This window comes from Borostomias antarcticus (assembly GCF_949987555.1).
Source record: "Borostomias antarcticus genome assembly, chromosome: 7".
Classification (NCBI taxonomy): Eukaryota; Metazoa; Chordata; class Actinopteri; order Stomiiformes; family Stomiidae; genus Borostomias; species Borostomias antarcticus.
Window position 1 is genome coordinate 27088253 of NC_140240.1, and position 22331 is coordinate 27110583.

Genomic DNA, 22331 nt, shown 5'->3' on the forward strand with positions numbered 1-22331 from the left:
GATCGCTGTGCTGCACAGACAAGAGAAGCACCGCATGACTCTGACGCCGGTAACGTCCTGACATCCAAAACAAACTCCTCTCACGCCCCCGTAACCTACATCATGTTTTGTCAACAAAGGGAAATGTTTGCTGAGATGTTTTGTTTTATTATTGTTTTATTCGTCACGTGTACGGTGTACAGTCACAGTGAAATGTTTCTGCCAATATTATGTTACAGATTAACAATAATAGACTACTGAAGTTACAATTTACAAAATTAAAAAATTAAAAATAGCTGGGAAGGGATAGAATCTGGATAGATGCACATGCTGTGTGGATTCAAATAAATAAATTGCCCGGAGGTGTGCGGGCATTAAGTTACATGCTAAATATATACCCGGTTGTGGTGGGTTACGTAGTCATACATGCAGGAGCCGTTTTGAAAAGTTGGCCAACCTCTCACGATGACCTACCACCATATTATGTTTAATTCATGTGTAGCGCATCCTGTCAGGTAGGAAATGTCTATCAGAATCTCCTACGACCCATTTTATTGTGCTTAATTCATGGATAGTGCATCCTGTCAGGAAATGTTGATACCTCACAGGATGCGCGGGTTATGTATTCTGATAGACATTTCCTAACTGACAGGATGTGCTAGCCATGAATTAAACATAATGTAGCCTAATGGGTGGTATAGGTCATCCCGAGGAGGTAGGCCAACTTTTCAGAACACCGGATGGCTTGGGAAGCCCTCAGCTCTTCCTGAGCCTCTCCGTGCTCGCCATGTGAGTGCGGTATCTCTTCCCTGACTGTAACAGAGAGAACCCATTTCCTGGGTGGCTGGGGTCTTTCAGGATACTGTTGGCCTTAGTCTTGCATATTCTGGTGTGGGTTCTATTAATACATCCATGGTTCAGACCGTACCACTCTCAGTAGGGCCTGCGGTCCTGAGAGCTGCTGTCCCCGTCCCGGAAAGTGACGGAAGCCTCTGGAAACTCAAATCCACAAAAGTCTTCTAACTCTGTAATTTAGAGTATTGTATACATAATAAACAACATGTAAAAGCAATTATCTGTCACTGCATGGTGAGTGAATGTATGACATTAAACTTAATTCAGCTAATTTATTGTCTGACAGCTAAAGTTAGCATCCATAGTCAATGAATTACTCTGCGCAATGTATTGCACAAGCCTAACGAATATCAAAATGCATTATTTTGCTCGTCGATGAGACGATCCCGAGGCTGTACATTACATTACTGTACCTTTTTCTTATTCCGTTATAAGGCCAGCAGATGGCGCTAATAGCTCATTGCAGTATCGCAATGAGCTAATATGATGGGGAAAGGTGGAGGACCTTCGTGCTTTCATCTATGATTTGAACCTAATCACAAGAGGGCGCGTGAAACCAAATGAACTGCGGCAGACACCGATGAAACCTGCAGATTAGAGTGCGCGGGGCTTCTGAGCGACAAAGATATGTCCATGTAGCCGGTGGATGGCTGGACTTTGCATGTGTTGCAGCCAGGAAGTTCATGCAGGGGTCAAGGGAGAAGGATCCCACTCACTTTCAGGGATGAGTCATGATATATAAGGCGGTGGAAAGCCAATCTACAGACTAAACCTGATTATTCTAATCAAGTAGTAATCAAGTAAATCCATCTTGATAAACTATCGGTTCTTTATCCCCATTGACTTAGGCCTACTGGTAGAGACTGGTTCAGATTGTAAATGATTTGGACTGCACTTATATAGTGCTTTTATCCAAAGAGCTTTACAATTGCCTCACACACATTCACACACCAATGGCGGCAGCTGCCATGCAAAGTGCTACACTGCTCATTGGGAGCAATTTGGGGTTCAGTGTCTTGCCCAAGGACACTTCAGACATGTGGACAGGAGTCGGGATTCAAACCACCGACCCAAGACCATTGGATGACCCGCTCTGCCTCCTGAGCCACAGCTGCCCCGTTACGTAGGCTGTTAATGAATGTCCAAAGATGTTTAATGCGATTGCCAAGCGATCATGTGTACACCCTCACTGGAGTGTTGACCCTTGATCAGAGACCACACCCACTTTATTACCCGTCTCTGTGAACCATTGGAACTTTCGGTCACTAGGGCAACAATGTCTTTGTCCAAGTATACTGCAGTATAAACTGTGGTGTTATTGTTTTGACTATGAACATTCCATGAAATGGCCAATATACAATATAGTTCTCAAGCCCATGTCACAACCTGCACACACACTACTATTTAAAGGGACTGGGTTGGCGTGCAGATTACAGACTCATCATGAGAAAACACAAACAAGACAGCAACACACGCTTGTTAAGCATTGATTGGTACTGCATTTCTTTATTCTGTTGTCTACATATCTACTTCAGAGAAAATCACCCCGTTTGGACCCCCCCATTCTCTCTTTCCAGGTACACACAGATCATATCAGTACAAAAACTCCAGCATAATGTAAACAATTACATTGTATTGGGGGGTGCCAGTTATAACGTAGGCTCCTGGAATGATGGCACTCAGACCGTTTTGCTACAACGGCCAACAGGCCAAGGACTTAATCAAACCGTAGTGAAGAGTTAAACACTCCCTAAACCCTACAGCTCAGTCATAACGGTGCACTGCGATGTACAGTATGCATCTTCTTAAAATAGAAAATAAAAAATAAAAAGAGCCTCCTCATGCAGTTTCGAAACCACAGCCCCTAACCATAGGCATGTGAACTGGGTTTGTTTCATCAACACATGTACAGTAAAGGGGAACAGAAAAGCAAGATGACTGTAGGAGCCTAAATCAGAATACCGTCCTTTGTGCATTTTTTACACTAAAAGTCCTCTCCCGACTCTCTCAAAGGAGACACGTGAGGAAGGTTAACAGCCCATTGTGCTCACTATGCTGTTTACGTCATGTCTTTATCAAAACGGATGACTTCTGTTGCATCTCCATAAAAAGACAAGAGACGAAGGCAAAGAGTGGCGTCTTAACACACCTCGCCTCCCACGGCCGCACACACACGCACGCACACACACAAACACGGCCGCACATTACATGTGAACCCTCTTAGAAATGCAAAACGGTCCCCTCATTGCACGACACACAGAACAAACGGCACCCGCATAATGTCCTTGTATCCATTCTTAAAAATGAGGAAGCCCTTTTGATATATTCAGTAATCAAGCCAACCTTCACATGTGCATGTGGTGCAGCGTAAAACGGACATTTTGAGAACAAGACAAAAGATGCTGCAAAGATGAGATGGTTTGTAATTCATTCAAAGAGTTATGTCATCAATGTTCGTGACCTACCTACACCCAGACCGATCAACTGTGTATCTGGTCTTCAGTTTCACACTAAACTGACTGTACTATACCTAGTACTACAGGTATAAATGTTTCAACGTGTAGTAGAACAACTATTCTGACAAGTCCATAGTAGTACTCCCTGATGTTTACATTTGGAGTAAGATGACTGTGTTAATGATCCTAAATGACTTGAATAAATATGACATCTTTAAGAAGTCTCAAAGCCTTAAAGTCACACTCCGCAATATTTACAGATCGCCAAAGAGTTGGCCACCATTAGCAGTGTAAACAATAGATTTCATGCAACCCCATGACAGTTCACATGCAGATCTGTAGAGAACAGGGAATGACATTCCATGAGGAACACAACTGGTGAAACATAACAGTTCAAACTATAATATTTGAATTAATACACAAGTCTCTTATGACGACACTGACACCTAACCAGTGGACTGGTATATCCTATTTCTTTACAGTTGGAAGAGAGTTAGATCCAAATCATATCTTAAAAATAGATGTGCATTTTTAATGTTGCAAAATCCTTGAAAATGTTGCTGTGGCTTAGAAACACCCTTAATGACTCCGACTCCCAACTACGTCTAATCGTAGTCCTGAAAAACCACAAACCATAATTTATGCGGAGAGGAAAACAAAAAAATCATTAAGAAAAACAGCGAAACAGGCCGATCTTCCACATATTCATAGATATACATAATCCTCATTAAAAATAATCCAATTCTCTCAGGTGTCCCCAAAGCTAGGTCAAAAATAAAAACGCACTAGTCTTTGGTCATTAGAGGCTTCTTGCAACAAACTGACATCTTTTCAACCGTCTTCTTTTTTTTTTTTACCCATCGTATTGACAGTACAGGTGTCGGTTTCACAGTAAAGACAGAACACAGAAGAACAGCAACAGCCGAGAGGAAGAAGAGGGCAGACGTCATTGTGGGAAAACACAACGACAACATCGTTACGCCAGCCGTCCGACCGACCGACCTCGTCTTCTTTGGAGACTCCCCCCAAAAAGTCGCAGTGCATGAAGTCTTTCGGTCTCTGTGTCTGCAAGACCCCCCCCCCCCCAACCACCCCACTTCCATCCCCCCACCCCCCCCTCCAGTCTCATACCGCCGATCGCTTCTTCGGCGGGGGCGACGGCCCGACGTGTCAGACGTTGGGGGCGACCGGCGTGACGTAGTTGCGTGGGAACGTGCCCACCTGGCCGTGGCACATGCCCGTCCACCAGTTGGCGTCAGTGTTCTCTATGACCTTGATGAGGTCGCCGCGCCTGAAGCCCAGCTCGCCCGCCTCCTGAGGGTCGAAGTCGAACAGCGCCTGCATGTACACCTGGCGGGACACCACGCACAGAGCACAGAGAAGGACGGGTGAGTTACATCTGATCATAACACTGAGCATTCCCCTCATTTAACGGTCTCTCTCTGTCCATGCCTGTGTGTGTGTGTGTGTGTGTGTGTGCCCGTGTCACCTCTGTGTCTGTGACTGCCTCCATGTCCTTGAGGTAAATGGTTTGGCTCCGGGACACTGACGCCATGCGGTGGTAGTCCACCAGCTCGTTGAGCGAGTTGAACTTGACTACCCAAAGGAAGTACTTTCCTGCCCCGTCACGGAGGATTTTGAAGTGCTGGACGTCATTACCCAACCTGCAGGGAGTCAAATACAATTAACTTCATTTGGCAACAGTCATCAAAACGTAGCGAAAACTGCCGTCGTGCAGAACGGAGGTGTTTTTTTTTGTGTGGCTCCGTTGATCTAAGCTGTGTCGCCCCAGCTCCTCTCCGCCTCTCTCGCACGTGAAATGTGAGTTTTCGATTTTGCCCCGATTCAAATGCAGATAGCTGTCGATTTCATTGCGTACGCGGAGACACAAATGCAGTACAGAGCGCTTCAATAGCGAGGCGGGGAGCCTGTTAACCTTTAACCTTTCTCCCGGTTATGCAGGAAGCGTCTGATCCCAGAGTTTTGGGTAACACCCCACAGCTATTTGACGCCGACGTAAGTGCTGTCACATGCAGATAACTCTTTGATGACACAGGTAATTGACCAGATAACGATCGGCAGACAAGGCTTTACATAAAGACGAGAATAGGAACAGGTTTGTCCACGCAACCTCTGAACCAGGTACATGGTGGTGAGGTGTACCACTACCCACATCAATATTTCAGCACTCCCTTTAAAGATGCAGTCTGCCCTCAGCCTAACCCCAACCCTTTTAAAGATGCCTGTTAAATGGCCACTGGGATGAATGGATTGAGTTAATAAAACGTGTGTGTGTGTGTGTGTGTGTGTGTGTTAGTAGCCGACAGTCTTGCCCTTGTGGGTACCAGTGGGGGGCCGTACCTGACAGACAGAGAGAAGTCCCCCGGGGTGCTCTCACTCTCGCGGATGAGAAAGGCCCCGTCGATCCTCTGCTTGGAGAGCACTTCCTCCGCCTTGGCCCTGGAGATCTTCCCGTGAAACCAGCTGTCCACAACAACGCTCGTCAATCATTACAAAAAAACACTTCCGGTCACGCTCCACAACATTGCTAGTCAAAGTGCCGCTTTAATGCAAAGCTGACCCAGAACGACAATAAATAAATAAGTGCTCCTAAAAACCATATATGGCCCTGGACCATCATAAACTACTTGTGAAACCTTGAAACACTGAATTGTTCCATAATTACTGCAAAAACAAAGAAAATCAATCTTAAAATAGTGTCATATGTCTGTTAACCTAAACAGGACTCAGAGTTGTAGGATCATATATACCAGGGGTTCTCAACCGTTTGTAACTTAAGGCCAACTTGTGATTGTTAAAATGATTCCGAGGACAACCTTCCCAAATACGAGATCTGTGGGAATGTTCACTAGCTACGTTAGCAGAACACATGTCTCAACACCAACGGATGTGATTGGCATGGTGATATTCAAACATAACTGGTCACTGAAATTATACATTTTAACTTCACATTTAATGTATATGTGAATTCTCAAGTACATTTAGATACAAAAATAACTAGCTTTGTAAACTACCAAAATTGATTTTATTTTGTTGTAACCATTCGGCAGTAGGCTACCACTGCCTTCGCAGCCCACTTACTGGCGCTCTGCGGACCACCACTTGAGAATGGCTAATATAGACCAATATAGACCAATATAGACCAATAGACCAATATAGCCCAAAAGGAATGTCTCTTTGCATTTGTCCTGGCCCTAATAACACGGACGAATGGTTTGCTAACCACTGTTGAACCCTGTTCTCAGGTGTCTCCAGGCTGGTTGAGGAACCCAGACAGTCTGACAGGCCACACGTCATAAGCCCAGGCTGACATTGTTAAGCCCTTTGAGGGCTCACAGCCAGTCTTCTCTGATCTCCCCGAGGTGACCGATGCACAGATAACGTGGATATCCTCCTATTCTCCGCAGTCCTTTCCTGCTCCGTGCTGGGAGAGGCCTCTCTTTGATGTGGTCCCAGTGACATTAACAGTTTTGAAAAAATCACAAGAATTCCCAATAGTATGATTTGGGGTTGATTCTTCTTCAAGAACGTCTATTGGGAATAGAAGGATTTCTTGAAGTGAATTAAAATTTTCAGTTAAATAATTGAAAAGACAAATCTATCATATAGGCTCTCTCTTGAGGCTGACCAATTCATTGTTTTGTTTTTTTCCCTCTGACCAGACCAATCAGTCAAACCCTTCGAAGCGAACGCATGTGTGGGTTCCCGAGTGGCCCTCTGACCACTGTGACGGAGGCTCGGTGTCTCTGATTGGCTCAGAGGCGGGGGGTTTCCTGTGGGAGAGCCCCTAGGAGCAGGTGGCAGTGTCGGGAGGAAAACGTTCTCCTAATCCAGCTGGCTGCCGTAGGACAAAACACCCCTTAGCCCCCGGCACCTGGAGGAAAAGCTAATTTGTGAAAGCTAGGCGGCTCTTCAGTTTCCTGAACTGGTAGACTTGTTGACTGGAGAGACGAGAGGTACCGTTTAAAGGCGACATTTTGGCTTTGTTGTGCTCTGTGGACCAGAGGCCAGTTTCTCACGTACCCGTGCTCTTTAAGCTCGATGTAGTTCTTGGGGACGAGGCCGTCCTTTCCATTCTGTTCAGCCTTGTACCAGTTCTGGTCGCAGTCGTCATTCAAAACCTGCAGGAGAAAACAAACTGAAAAGTCAGAAGACTCGAAAGACGAGTCCAAAAACAATAACAAAGAAAACGTTGGCAACGAGCTGAGCTCGCAAGAAACGGAACCAACATGTCGGCACAGAGAAATTGGATATCGCTCAGGAATGCCATTTCCAGTATGACTTCCGCACACTTCCATATGGCGCCCAGTTAGAGCCCCTAGCAAGATGAGGGTGACGGAGTCAGGCCCAGACACGCCCCTGTGAGCCGGCCGTGAGACTCAGTCAACCCGATCGCCCGTCATCTGCCGTCTCCCCGGTGGTGACCAGACGGCCAGCATCACAACACCGCCATCTGTCCCCGTCACCACAGCCCACAATGCAGCAGTGAAACCGATGCCACCCCCCCCTCCCTCCCTCCCTCCCCAGGACCATGGCTCTGTCCAGAAGCACAAGACAATGATATGACGCAATACCGTGAAATATTTCTATATGCATTCACTTTCTTACTGCCATAGATATCGTGTTTGGAATACAGTGTTACAGTAGATGCTGTATGTAAGGCATTATCCAAACACAAGGAGAAGAACTGGAGTCAGATGTGTTGGGGAATTTTGTTGATACTGGAGAATATCACGAGTCAAACAATAAATTAAGGGATATGATACCAGAAGGGGAATGAAAACTCTTGTGACAGCAGAGAAAACAAAGAACACAGTTGCTGTCAACAGCTTCGTACCGAGACTTCCCTCCGGTGCAGTCTGTTGATAAACCAAACCCGACAAAGCTCTGGTCGACCACAGTGGTGAGAGTGGAGAAACAGCCTTGTCCCTCCCTCACAACGGGAGATGGGAGACAACCGCTCATCCCAGGGGACAAAATGTCCGCCCGTGTCTCTTGGCTGGTCTCAGTAAACACACAACCTCACCCCTACTCTGCCATTAAGCTGTGGAGCCACTCTTCCCTGGGCACAAGCGAAAGCAAGTGCAACTGTAAACAGCAGCGGTTGGGGAAAAAAAAACAATGCACATTTAGCAGCAAAAAAAAAAAAAAAAAACGCAAGGCATGCTGGGCTTTATTTTCGGTCCATTGACTTCAATAACTGGAGGGTTGCGATGAGCCGTGGTTCTGATGTATAGCGCGCCGCAATGGCATTTCCGGCATGCTTATTGCCAAGCTGCCATCTTCACCACTAATTTATTCCGAAAGATATTTTCTCCAGAAACCAAAATAACCCAGAGCCAAGTGTTTCAGCTTTTTCTTACGGAGGAAGATCCAAATATGCAAAATCTGCCCCAATTCGGTTATTTCCCTGTAGCTAAGACGGAAGGTTTTGGGGGGGGGGATAAGCAGGCAAAGACACACACACACACACACGGATGTTAGAATATGCACGTGTATTTCTGTGTACTCTCCTCTCTCATTAATCTCTATGTAATGTCTGCATGTGTGCACATGCATGTCCATGCGTGTGTGTGTGTGTGTGTGTGTGTGTACGGGATGACCTACCCTGAATGGACTCATCTACTGTTTGTAATGGTGATGATTGGGTGACAGATGACAGGGGTCTCTTCCTGCTGTTCCCCGACAGCTGTTCACCGTGTGCCCCCCCCCCCCCCTTTTCCTGCCCCCCAATCTACCGTGACCACACACTCATCCACCAGCTGTCCCCTCTGCACCATTCACAGCACAGCTACAAAACCCTGTCTGTGTGTGTGTGTGTGTGTGTGAGCGCGTACGTGTATCAATGGCCAACTCAACCGAACTGACCTCGGAGTGACCTCACACTCCAAACCCTCACGAGTAAACAAAAACAGTTCGAACGCAGAACGTTCTCCCGACAAGAAACGGAGAAGTATGGACGCACACACAGACACACACACACACACACACACACCGTTCACTACACTATGAGAGAGATGGACAAACGCCGACCTCAAATGGCCGCGTGCTTGCGAGTGACTCACTCCGGGCTCGGCCATAGGCGGTCTAGAGATGACGCGAGCATGGCGCTGCAGTGGCGCGAGATAAGAGATGGCGCGCTCTGACAACGCGCACGGCACAGGTTAGTCTTTGAAATGACCGTGCGACGCGCGTCCGTGTGTGTGTCTACGTAGGAAAGTGGCTTAGTGAGATTGAGGATGAGTTATCGTCCATGTGTGTTTCTGTGTGTGTGTGTGTGTGTGTGTGCCTGTGTTTACGTAGGAGTTGATTAGTGAGATTAAGAATGAGTTCTCATCCGCCTGTGTTAGTGTGTGTGTGTGTCTGTGTGTTTCTGTGTATGTTTGTGTATGAGTTTCAGTGTGCGAGTGTTTCTGTGTGCAAGTGTGTGTGCGAGTGTTTCTGTGTGTGTGCGTTTCTGTGTGTGTGTGTTTCTGTGTGTGTGTGCGAGTGTTTCTGTGTGTGTGTGTGTGCGCGCGTGTTTCTGTGTGTGTGTGTGTTTCTGTGTGTGTGTGTGTTTCTGTGTGTGTGTGTGTGTGTGTGTGTGCGCTGGTGATGAAAGGTGAGGAGGAAATGAGGTGGATGATGAGTGTGTGCGAGGCAGGAGCTCCAGCTGATAAAAGTCATTACGCTAATGCCAGGAAACCAGGAGCTGCCTGGCGGCACACAGCGCCCCGGAGAAAAGAGAACGAGAGAGGGAGGAGGGAGAGCAAGAGAGAGAGAGAGAGAGAGAGAGAGAGAAAGAGAGAGAGACAAAGAGAGCTTGTGTTGGGGAGGAAGAAAACTTCCACAGAGGTAGAGATAACAGGCCCTATCAAGAACCTGGACCCCGTATCTTTATGCGCTTGTCCGTGCCCGGCAACAGGCGCTGGGCGTCCATCTTATCACGCCCTATTATCACGTCCGGACTCCATTCAAATCCAGATGGACAGTAGGCAAAAAGAGCCATCTTCTCCCCACCGACGTAAGAGACGTTCTCTTCATTCCGTGGACCGGCTCTCTGAAAGGAGGACGGGGGTGGGGGGACAGGTAGAAGGGGGAGGGGAGAAGAGCTGCCTCGTGGTCCAAGGGGTGGGGGGGTGGAGGTAGAAAACCTCTGGGTTATACCCATGCCGGTTGTGTGAATTCAGACTCAGCAGGCTGAGGTTCTTCTATAAACACAGCCACGGGGGGGGGGGGGGCGCTGTCAACACACTAATTGCCCCGCCGCCAAAGTAGCACAAAATGTTTTTATGCACTTTTCAGCCAGATAAGGCGGTTTTCCGGTGATACTAGCAAGACCTGAATATAGATGAGAAGAGACGGGGGTTAATGATGAGAGAACGGGGTCAGCGAAGAGAGACGGAGAGAGAGACCTTGTTGTTGTTGTTGTTGTAGGTGGAGGCTTTTCTTTTTTTTTCTTCTTCTTCGACAGAACGCATCCAAAGATGTCGGCGGAGGTGCGCTGAGAGACGGGCGATACCTAGCGGAAACCTAATGAGCTGTGTGAGGTGACGAGAGAGGAAGTGTGTGGGTGTGTGTGTGTGTGTGTAACACAGCCAGAGGAGGAACTACAGGGGGGATGACACTATGGAAATACACTTAAAAGACGGCGTATGGTATGTCACGGAAAACACGCCTCTCGTTGGCGCCAAAGCGGCGAGGCGGTTGGTTTACGGCCGTATGCTTCCGTCGTGAGGTAAAGGACAGGAGCTGAGGCGCGCTACATCCGGGGGCCCAGATGTCCTTGAGGGCAGGGTGTTGACGGGTCCCCGTCTGACCCTGCTTCTGTCCCGCTGTGCCGTCTCTCTCATCCCCGGGGGGCCAGCGGTGGAGATAAAGGCCATCGAGAAAGCTAATCGCTAATCCAGCTACAGCTGGGGGACTTCCGACGAGCTTGGAGACCTGACCGGTAGGGTTAGCAAGAGAGGGAGGGAGGGAGGGAGGGAAAGGTCAGAGGAAGACGGCGCTAGAGAGGATGGAGAGGATGAAGAGTGAGAGAAAGCGACGCCGACATGGCGTGAGGTCGGCTCGGGGCCACAGCCAGGAAGAGGTGGCTGGTGAGTCACTCCGTTCCAGCGCCAGTCAACCCCTCCCCCGGGGCGCCACGCCATGGGCTCAGGCGCTCACCTCCGAACGTCAGGGCCGTTAGCCAACGCTAGCCGACACTAACCGAGTCGCCCGCCCACCAAGCCGAGGCTGCAGAGTGCGGAGGAGGCGTACGACTCGGCTTGAGGCACACGGCGCCGTCACCCTCGGGTTCTCTGTGGCGTCAAGTGCCACAAAAATGACACGTTCTGTGTGGTTTTCTTGTGGAAATGAAAGTCACCAGTGTGTTTTTCAGCAGGAAAATGAAGTTGCACGACCGAAGAGTTGGATGGAACCAGAGAAGTCGGACCGGAGAGATTCCTGGGAAAAAAGAGCTTGTTCCGCCTTGAGTAGATATGATGAAAGGAGTCATTTAATTCAAGGGAGGGATCATTTCATTTGTCCCTCATGTCCCCCTGAACTACTGAAGAGGCAGAATGATCAATATCAGGCCAATAAACTACTGTATAGAGGCAGAATGATCAATGTCAGGCCAATAACTGTAGCTGTGCTGACATTTCAATGAGATAAATGAGGTAGGAGAATTGTAGCCAAAGAATGAACACAAGCTTATGGATGCTCATATGGAGACATTGTTTTGTGGAGCACTTGGAGGAAGGTGGTTCATTCAGTTGGTTGAAAGTATCCTATTTGACTGGGCTGAGACAGAGAGCGCTCTTTGAAGCGAGAAGTCTGAGGGTCGGAATGTATTTGCATTGAGAGAGAACGTCATGTCGAAGAGCCAAAGCTAGTTCTAGGCTAGGATTATAGCCTATCTGTGACAGAGTGAAATGGAGATATCCTGTGTGTGTGTGTGTGGATGGTGATGTGTCTGTGTGGTTTAGTGCAGTGTGGGTGTGTTAGAGAGATAGAGAGAGAGTGTGCATTAGAGTGTGCATTAGTGTGTGTATGAGGAAGCATTGGCCGAGACAGGAAGCCATGTCTCAGTTTCGCCTCCCTGTTGGGAACTCAAACACGCTCTCGGCTGAACAGCTGTTCGATATACAATAGAGTCAGGAGGAAGGAGCGCGTGTATCGAGGGTGTGACTCCACTACTGTTACCCTGGGGGCAAAGTGAATACGATGGTGGTGTCTCGCGCCTACAGCCTCGGGAAACGTAATGCTCCCTGGCAAGCTGTGAGCTAAACACTAAGGCCCTGTCCACACATAAAAACAGACTTCTTTGTGTTTTGGCCTCCCGTCCACAGAGTTCTTAGTCACTGAAAACAGATCTTTTTGAGGACGCCTTCCAAGGTGGAGATCTGTAAAAACTCTGGTTTAAGTGGATTCGTGGGGAAGGGTAAAACTGAGCTTTCGGGTCTCCTTTGCGCGCCATTCTTTATTGCGCATGCGCCAGGAACAGTCTAGAACAATGCCGGCTATATACAGGATTCTTTATATTTGGTCCATGTCGCCAGGCTTGATTAATGCATTAGAAATCAACCCGGCTTTACTCCACCACTACACCGCCTAGAGGAGGCGAATGAATATACCGCGGCAAATGGTTTTTATTCCACCTCTACGTAATGTTGCGAGATCCAAAGTAGGACTACGTCGCTTCTGGACCTGGCCCGGCAGATGCAAGCCTTAAAGCCTTTTTATCTCTGTCCTTTTCCTTGTCATGTGGACGGTGATATTTTCCAAAAATCTGTTGGTGTGGACGCAATTTTAATTTTTAACCGGAGGGGGGGGGGGGGGGGGAAATGCGTTTTTAGAAATATCCGTGTTCGTGTGGATGTGGCCTAAGTCCACTTTGTCTATTCGCCTTATTTCCTTTTCACTCAAGAGTTGGTGAAATCCCAGGATGTTGACAGGAGAAAGAACACACGAAGGAGGGGTAAAGCAGGCAAACAGGAGCGTCGGCTGCGACGTGGCTTCAGAAAGACATCTATGAACCGGCTACGCTAATAGGAAGAGCCCTCTGGCATTCTTACAGGAGTCTCGAAAGGCAGAGCTAGCTAGAGAGCGGTGTTGAGTGCGGGGGGGGGGGGCTCATCCGCCATCCTGACGATCCCATAATTAGGTCAGATTCATTTTCAAGGGTAATAAGCATCACCTGATGCCCTAATGTATTTGGGGGAGGGGGCAACAACGTAGGCTACTACACACTGTTGGAACACCTCCAACGAAAGACTACTTGTTTTTTAGCCAGTTCTGGAATGTAGAGTTAAGTAGTTCATTTCTTTGTTATAAAGCTGGAATGTCTGTACAAATCTGCCATAACACAAACCCCATCGAATGTTGGGAGATTTCATCACTAATCGTCCCTAGCTGCTCTCACACAACATTAGTCTTCTTCTGTAGCCTCCATTCCTGCCAACTGCCTGTCACGTCTGTTTTCCTGCCCCATAATTCAAAACTGAATAAAAAACCCTCACGCGCCCGAGCGCGGCAAACCCGCGGTCACCGCGGCGACGACCTTTACAACCCAAACCGCCGCGTCGAATATACACCGCGCCGGTGGTGACGGGCGAACGCCCGATATGAGAGCGTGTGTTTACTTTTGTCCCTCCTTTAGTTCAGAGGGCGAGAGAGATGTCAGACAGAGAGAGAAGGAGCCGTCGGATGCCGAGCGCGAGGCCCGCTGGTTGGCTCGTCTCTTCTTCGACCCTCCCTCCATCCATCTGCCAGGCAGCGGGGAGGGAAAATAAATAAACAGGGTCGTGTCTCCAGAGCTTCACACTTCCTGCCTCCCTCCTTCCCCCCTCCCTCTCGTCTTTTTCTGTGGCAGAAGGTGGACGGAGGTGAACACAGGAGGAGCGAGCGGGGAGGGCAGCGGAGGAGAGCAGCCTCTCGCCACCGTCTCTCCAGCTGGACGACGATACAGACGGTGGAAAGGACAGATAATCGCGTCCGGTAGTTTCTCTATAAATGGCCGCGATCAATCTGAGGGCGTTTCCTCTCTACATCCTCTCACCTTCCTGTCGGTTGGTGTTTGGCTAGGTTCAACTCGTAACGGAAGATTTAATAAATCCGCCCGGCAACCGGGTCACGTGTAATAAATAAGCAATGCCAAAACGCGACGCGCATACATTCTTTATAGAAGTAGGCCTAAAAAACGCTTGGATGACAAGAAATCTAGCATGTATGCTGACAGCCTGTTGCAGGTAACCCGTAGGTACAAGACAGGTTGTGACAGCTGTGGCCACTAAGCTAAGAGCAGCTTGATCTTGCTTGACAGCTCCCCTCTAGACAGCTCCTCTCTGGAGACATTCGCAGTCATCCATTTAGCTAGGTGAGCGTCCGCCAGGGGAAATCGCAGCTCACTAGCTGTGGCAGAAGCTACGTGTCCTCCACAGTTAAGAGCAGCTATAGGCTACATCTCACTTTTAGCTCCAGCCCTGGGCGGTTTGGAGAAAATGCTGTTGCTGCCGCCTGCGCTGACGAAGAGGAGCTTCTGGTGTCTGGGAACGCGCAGAAAGCACCACCGGTCGTTGCCTTGCTGCAACGTTCTTGCCTCTCTTTGTTTAGCCAGAGCGGATGCTCTTTTGTGGGCCAACCTCTCGTACACAGCACTCAACCAGGTTCCTGTCAGGTCGTCCCCTTTCCACTGCCTGGAGGCTAAATTTAGACTGGACATTGACTGGCCGGAGTGCTGGTGTATTCAGTGGCTGGGTTCATTCTTGTCTTTAGCAAAATGTCTTGAGGGAGAAGTGGTATTTTTTAATGCTGACCCGATTCTTGCAATACCCAGAAGTCTGCTTAACTTCTTCCTTAAATGCTTGGCCCTGAGAAATTATTGTGCTTCTGTAGCAGCAGAAGAACACAGCTGGCATCGTTTTACCAGAGAAGCCGTTTTTGTGCATGGCTGTAAGCCAGCGCACCCTGTATAGCAAATGTCGGGTTGTCCCTCCCTGGCTCCCTTCCCTTGTTGACCTGCAGTTCTATGTTGCTACCACAAGAGCATTTACCGTTTCCGGCCACAGGAGGGCAGCAACAGGCTTAGATAGACAGTGGCCGTGTCCAAAATGCCTGCTACCTGCTATATAGCAGGCGAGAAGTAGCATGCTACTTCAAAACTATGCCTGCTACCTCTCGCCTGCTATTCAGGCCTGCTACCTTGCCTGCTATATTGGTGAAAAAAAAAGGCGAAAAACGTAGCATAGTTCAGAGCATGCCATTCCGGATGCTACGTCACTGTTCAGCAAAATTTTAAGGACAGCTGTCATGGCCGACGCCGGTGACTGTCAGGCGGGGCAGAGCAAAGGAGTTTTTAAATGTAAGTATTTGTCGATGAATTTTTTTCGTCAGATATCTTAGTTATAACGACACGGAGCTACAAATGCAGTTTTGTGTATATATGTGGGGTAGAAATTAGATTTCGAGAACTCACGATGTCGTAGCTAACTAGTAGCCCTGTAGCCATGGAAACGCAACGTTACCGGCTAAGTTAGCCAGACAGTGGAGCGGTCATGTACGTAACAACATAACCCACGCATTCCCGTCACCTGACTCGAGTAGCATGCTACTTCTCGCCTGCTATATAGCAGGTAGCAGGCAATTCGGACACGGCCAGTGGTTCCAGAACCTGCAGTTCTATGTTGCTACCACAAGAGCATTTACCGTTTTCGGCCACAGGAGGGCAGCAACAGGCTTAGATAGACTGTGGCTGCGTTCCGAATCGCATACTTCTACTTCTTACTACTAGTACCTACTACAGCTGCCCTTAGAAAGTACGCACTTTGCAAGCAGTAGGCATCCAATTAGGACATACTACCTTGTCATAACATTGCGCCTTGAAATTTGCCCACATCCGTCGCTGTCCATAACGCAACATTTGTCTACAGCTGTCACGACCATGTAGGTATAAACGGTCACGACTCGCACATGTGACGCACATTTCCGCTGCGCACAGGATTGTGGGTCAGAATAGCCAGAAAAGCCTGCTGGCTTGCATACTGCAAAATATGGCCGGGTGTAGTAGGACATCCTGGTATTTTTGCCATACTGCATGTGGCATACTATGTATTGGGACATACTACATCCTGTTTTGGCATACTATATAGTAGGGTAGTATGCGATTCAGAACGCAGGCTGTGTTCCTTGTTCAGTGGGCAGCAACAGGCTTAGATAGACTGTTCCTTGTTCAGTTTTAGCAATTCAATAAGTATTTGAGTTAGGCTATTTAGTTTATTTGTGTAAGTATTTCTGTTAATTATACATTATATTTCTTTATTATTTCAGAGACCACACACTCACTGTCTGTTTATGTAAGTGAAGAGAATTGAAAGTTCAAATAATGTGTATAAAGGGTTTAAAAAGTAGTAATACTGTCACAATACTGAGGAAAGCGTGCATGCTCCTCTCACTTAAGAAACTGGGCTCCACTGCCCCCGACCCAATATGACACGAGGGGGTGGAGTCTCGCCACCACACCACGTACCCCACAACTCAGACCTCGAGTGGGCTAGAGACACAGGGTCTTCACTGGTGGGGGCAGGTGGGTGGCCCGGAGAGAGGTATACTGTCCATGACCAGCTCTGACCCGAGGGGGCGGAGTCTCGCCATCACGCCACTATCCACGCCACGGATCCCACAACTCAGCCCGAGTGGGCTAGAGATGCACGGTCTTCGCCAGTGGGTGCAAGGAGATTGCCCAGATGTCACTGTACTGCGCTCAATCAGCTCTGACCCAAGCGGGCAGTCTCGCCACCACACCACTATCCATGCCATGAACTCCACAACTCAGCCCCTGAGCAGGCTAGACACACGGTTTTCACCAGTGGGTGTATGGAGATTGCCCGGAAGTAACTGCACTACACCCGAACCGCTCTGACGCGAGGGGCGGAGTCTCGCTGTAGGTCCACTAGCCTTGTGTTATATTCCGCCGGAGGTCCGCCAACTCGTCCATCGGGGACCCGCTGTAGGTCCACTAGCCTTGTGTTATCTGGGTTTATCCCTTACCTTTGTCCAGAAACAGAAGTTGAACCAATTGCAGCAAAATAGCTAACGTTACAGGAATCATCAGTGTAACTGCTTTAGCCACTGACCGCTACCATTAATGTTATGGAAGCTGCTACTAGTTGTTGTGAGCTCATGAGCTAACTGGCTATCTTGCTCTTATTGTGCAGAATTAGCATTGGAACTGATGTGTCCAGGCGACAAGATCCATCTTAATTTATCATTATTTCATGTCATTTCAATTCAGTTATTTCAGTGGCATGACTAGCTTCCATCCTACCAGTCCTGAACAGAAACAAGCCAGCCACGCACACAAGGCAGGCTGGACCTGACCTGGTTTTTTCTTAAAGCCTTGCTCTGTTTCCAAGAGACAGTTACAATTGATGGGAACTAGTCTCATGTCAACATAAGATAACAGAATAAAAAAATAAATGAATACTGTATTTGATTTAATTGTGTGTCTTATTGACATCTGGAGTGAGCCAAACTCGGCTAATCTAATCACAGGTGAAGAACCTGTGTCACGCGTTGGGACATACTCTGGAGCAACGTTTCAGCAGGAGAGCGTTTCATGAGGGCATCTGACTTGGAACAACATGGGCGGTTGACAGCAGGGTTCTGAGGGACGGACGTGTCGTCAGGCCAAACGCTTTGAAGCACGCGGTCAGAGAGGGGAGGGAGACGCCATCTTCTGTGGTCGAAATTCAATTAGGAACAAGGGGTGGCTCATGTTTCCGAAATTCACTCCAGATCTCCCTCTCGCTCGCTCTCTCCTGCTTCGACTCGCTCTCGCTCCGTTTCTACTCTCCCCACCTCAGGAACGGCAGCTCGCCTTGCAACAGAGCAGACCTGGTAAGTTACGGGAACGTTTGCACAATTCAGCCAAGCCGTTGCCACACACACACACACCCGTCTCTCAGCCTCGGCCGATTAATATTTAAATGTTGCCGAGCGCTGACGACCCCTCAGGCCTGCTGCAGATTCAGAGTGATTTTCCTTTGTGAATAGCGGGAACATGGCTTGGCTCCGCTGTAGGGATCTACAGGAGTCTTGATTTTGTGGTCTGTCTCATGTCTTGATAGGCTTCACTGCAGGGCCCGATGACAATTTGAGTTTCTAGTGGTTGAGATTTGATCTAGGTCACGGCCTTGTGCGTTCCAGTCTTTTTGGACTCAATTCCTGCTTTACCATCGGGCCAAAGGGACACTAGCCTACTAGTGTAGCCTACCGCGTATGTTATGTATCCCAGCTTTGAGTGTGTTTCATGGCGCAATCACATGCCTCCTCCTGCCCACAGAGGACTGCCAGTAACTCCCTGAGAAAACGCCAGACTTGGGAGATGTAGAGACACATACAGCACCACATGACTTAAACCACACGTCATCTTTGAGCCATCAGTGCTGCCTGCGTTCTGTCTTAAGTACGGAAGGGCTGGGTGGCATGGCAACATCAGTGACACACACAGAAGTTCTCATTATTCATATTCCATTCTAAAACCAATGCTAATTAGTTACTGGCTGCAAGACAGGCAGTCACTGGCACAGAGGCACCAACAGTTGTAACAGAGTGAGCCTTTTGAGGGCTACAGTAGGCCTACAGCGACCATACAAAGTTGTAGTTCACATAAATTATGTGAGCCAAACAAAACTATATACACTTTATAAAACTCTGCACCTTTTCCTAACATAAATATGCCCATCCCATATGCTTATCATTGTGCGGTTCTATAACTCCTACAACAGGAATGTTCTCAATGGCCCAATATCACCACACGCCAGCTGTCTGACTATACTTGACCACCTTCCAATATTGCAATAGTTCTCAGCTCCCACAAAAGATGGAGATCATTTCATTGAAATGCATGTTGGATAATTTGCAATCCTGTCTCTAATAACATCCTTTGGGAGCTAATCAATGCTAGCTCCTACTTAATGTTAAGTACGGCTCTGCTACCAAGGATAGATAGACTACTAGCTAGCTCCCCTCCCAAATATTCCTTCTCTAGAGATCTGATTCAGGTCTTGCGTCTTTACTGGGTGAGAAGTTTTTTGTCATCCTTTTGGTGGAGGCAGAATTGGCAGAGAAATTGATGTAAATTGTATTTCTCATCATAATATTATATTCAATTTATTGTAGCGTTCTTAATTCTATTAAAATGACACAAAAGCAATTTGCGTGATGAAATCCCTGTGCACCCAGACTCTTGAATCACAACCCTTTTCTCCCCATGCCCTCAACTAAAAAGCCAGCTAACCTACAGCAATCTACAATAAAACCAACAAGATACAATTTTCAATGTGCTCATTATGCCAATTTTCTATGATGAATGAATGATAATAGATACTTCCACATGGTCACTCTCCTTGGCAGCCCAGCTGGTACTACCTCTACAGGCCGCAACGTTCTTTTGGGACGAGGTTATGATCTCCTGAGAGTTCAGTTCATGAAAGACCCTGAAATTACAGATCAAGGTTCCGGGGGGGTTATATCATTCTGGAAGCTCATCTCTCTCTCTCTCGGATTGTGTAGACTTCCTGTTGAAGCATGATCACACACACAAAGTAATATCATTGCTTGTGGGCTTTTAACTCCACAAACTGAAGATTTATAGTCTACACCTCTCTTTGGCTATGATTGTCACGTAGCACCAAATACCGTTTTCTTTGAAACGTTACCCCCATTTCATATGGCGTAAGATGTAGCCTACTTGTGCTGGGTACGATAGTGGCCAGCATACGCCCACAATCTGTAGCCAAGAGAATAATTACCACACACAAAAACATGAAAAAATACCTTGACGTGAAAAAACAATGAGTTTTTCTATTTAGCCTACTTGCCTTCAGTACGCTTCCACGTTTAAAACTTAGTTCATCATCTGCTGTGGCTTGAAAATCGAATTTGGCGATGGCCTCCATGGTTTTGGTGTTCCAGCACCTTTCGGTTGTTGATCCAATGACAAGAACCCGTTTGAAGTTTGTCAAAGGAGTTTAGTCATCCAAGAAAAGATGTAGGAAATTATAAAACCAAGTCGGAAACAAAGTCCAAACCTGCGAGTTCTGTTTTCCTTTAAGAACGAGAAAAAATACTCAGTCTACGCCGCCGCAGTCTTTTGCCAAAGAAATGTTGGCACTAATCTGTGGGGTGCAATGTTCATCTAACAGTGCGCAACACTGACTGAATATAAGCGTTTGATGTGATGCCGCGCCCACTAGGAAAGGAAATGAATCGTGTGAGTGGCGTTTATTCCAGCCAACCGGAGCCTCACCATCAAAATGATTAGCCAATGGGCTATGAGGAAATAGGTCTAATCTAATTGGTCCAATGTAGATGTGGAGGACAATTTGACAGATGTTGCAGATGTCAGGTCGAGATGACAGCCAGTCAGCGAATGATGTTCGTGGTGGATAACATTTTACTGCAAATTGTTTCATTAACCATGTTTATGCAAAAAATAATCCTACATAAGAAAAGATGAATAAAGACGAAAATGCCAAATCAAAAACATTTGATATCTAGGCTACCTGGCGACCTCTATCCTAGCCTTCCTTGAAGAATTGACAACGGCAACCAACTCATCATCAGCTAGGCCTAGTTTACCTCGGAATTTGACCAAATCCCTTCTCCTATCCAGGTCCTTTTGTCGAAATGTCAAGTTTGAACGACCCCCCCCCCCCCCCTCCCCCTCTCTATAACACACACACACACACACACACACACCTGTGCTTAAGATTGTAGACCTACAATTTTTATGTATAATTATTAAACGACTAAATGTTCGAGGAGTAGTCCCTACGAGGAAGCAAAGTAGGGACTATAAGGCCATCTAGTGGTTCAATGGTGAATTTTGAAGAACCAGGCCAGGTCTAGCCTGGCTTATGTGTGTTGGCTGGCTTGTTTCTGTGCGGGACTGGTAGGACGGTAATGTCTGATAAATAAAGATGGGTCTTGTCACCTGGATACATCAGTTCCAATGCTTCCAATGCTAATCCAGCACAATGAGAGCGGGATAGCCAGTTAGCTCATGAGCTCACAACATCTAGTAGCAGCTACCATAACATTAATGGTACCGGTCAGTGGCTAAAGCAGTTACACTGATGATTCCTGTAATGTTAGCTATTTTGCTGCAATGGGTTCAACTTTTGTTTCTGGATAAAGGTGACTTGCTGTTTTGCACTTCCCTTTAGGTGGTGAATAAGTAGACCCAGGACACAGTGGGTTATTTGGACATCTACTAGGATCTTGATATTATATTGATATGAAGATATGAAAGTAAAGTATTTGCCCTTAGAAGTAAATTGTAATTAAAATGGTTCTTAGCTAAGTAACCTAAGTGTAGGCAGACTTGATAGGTAAATTGTAATAATATCATGAATGAACAATTGTAAACAAAGTACTCAACAGAATAGGTAATAGAATCAGAATCCACTTTATTGTCTCACAATGTGAGAAATTTGTCTTGGGCACACATGCTGTAGTAGACAGTCAACACACAGTTGTTAGTGAGGAGCCACATAGCACCAACAAATAACAATAACAATAAATATGCGATAAAAACAATAAACACAAACACATCATAGAGCAGAAGATGCATATCACTTGGAGTCCCTACTGTCTCAGCCTGCTCGCTATTTATCACTGTTGAGGATTTTAATTGAGACGGGGATAAACGACTTGTGAAACCGGTTTAACCTGCACCGGGGGGCTCTAAACCTCCTCCCAGAGGGTAGGAGCTCATACTCCTCATGCAGTACATGAGATGGGTCAGCGACTATCTTACAGGCTAGTCTTCGGTTGGCCAGTTCGTAGATAGATTGTAGTGTCGGATAATCTCTAACTCCTATGACCTTCCATGCAGTCTGCATCAATCTAAGCAGCTTGGATTTTAGTTTCACAGAAAGATTCCCAAACCAAGCCGTGATGCCGTATCTCACAAGACTCTCTACAACTGCCCGGTAGAAGACAATCATGTACTTTTGGTCAACACCATGCACTCTGAGGCGTCGCAGAAAATGT

General features: G+C 47.3%; 1 protein-coding gene across 1 annotated transcript; it reads right to left on the reverse strand.

Moving 5' to 3' along the window:
* Positions 1 to 4427: 4427 nt before the first annotated feature.
* On the reverse strand, positions 4428 to 20396 carry grb2a (growth factor receptor-bound protein 2a). The gene is made up of 5 exons (XM_084441142.1): positions 20156 to 20396; positions 7335 to 7432; positions 5652 to 5774; positions 4780 to 4954; positions 4428 to 4640 (listed from the first exon to the last, which is right to left on the reverse strand). Exons 1-5 carry the CDS (start codon positions 20231 to 20233, stop codon positions 4461 to 4463), a joined length of 654 nt encoding a protein of 217 aa, XP_084297268.1. The 5' UTR covers positions 20234 to 20396; the 3' UTR covers positions 4428 to 4460.
* Positions 20397 to 22331: the final 1935 nt, after the last annotated feature.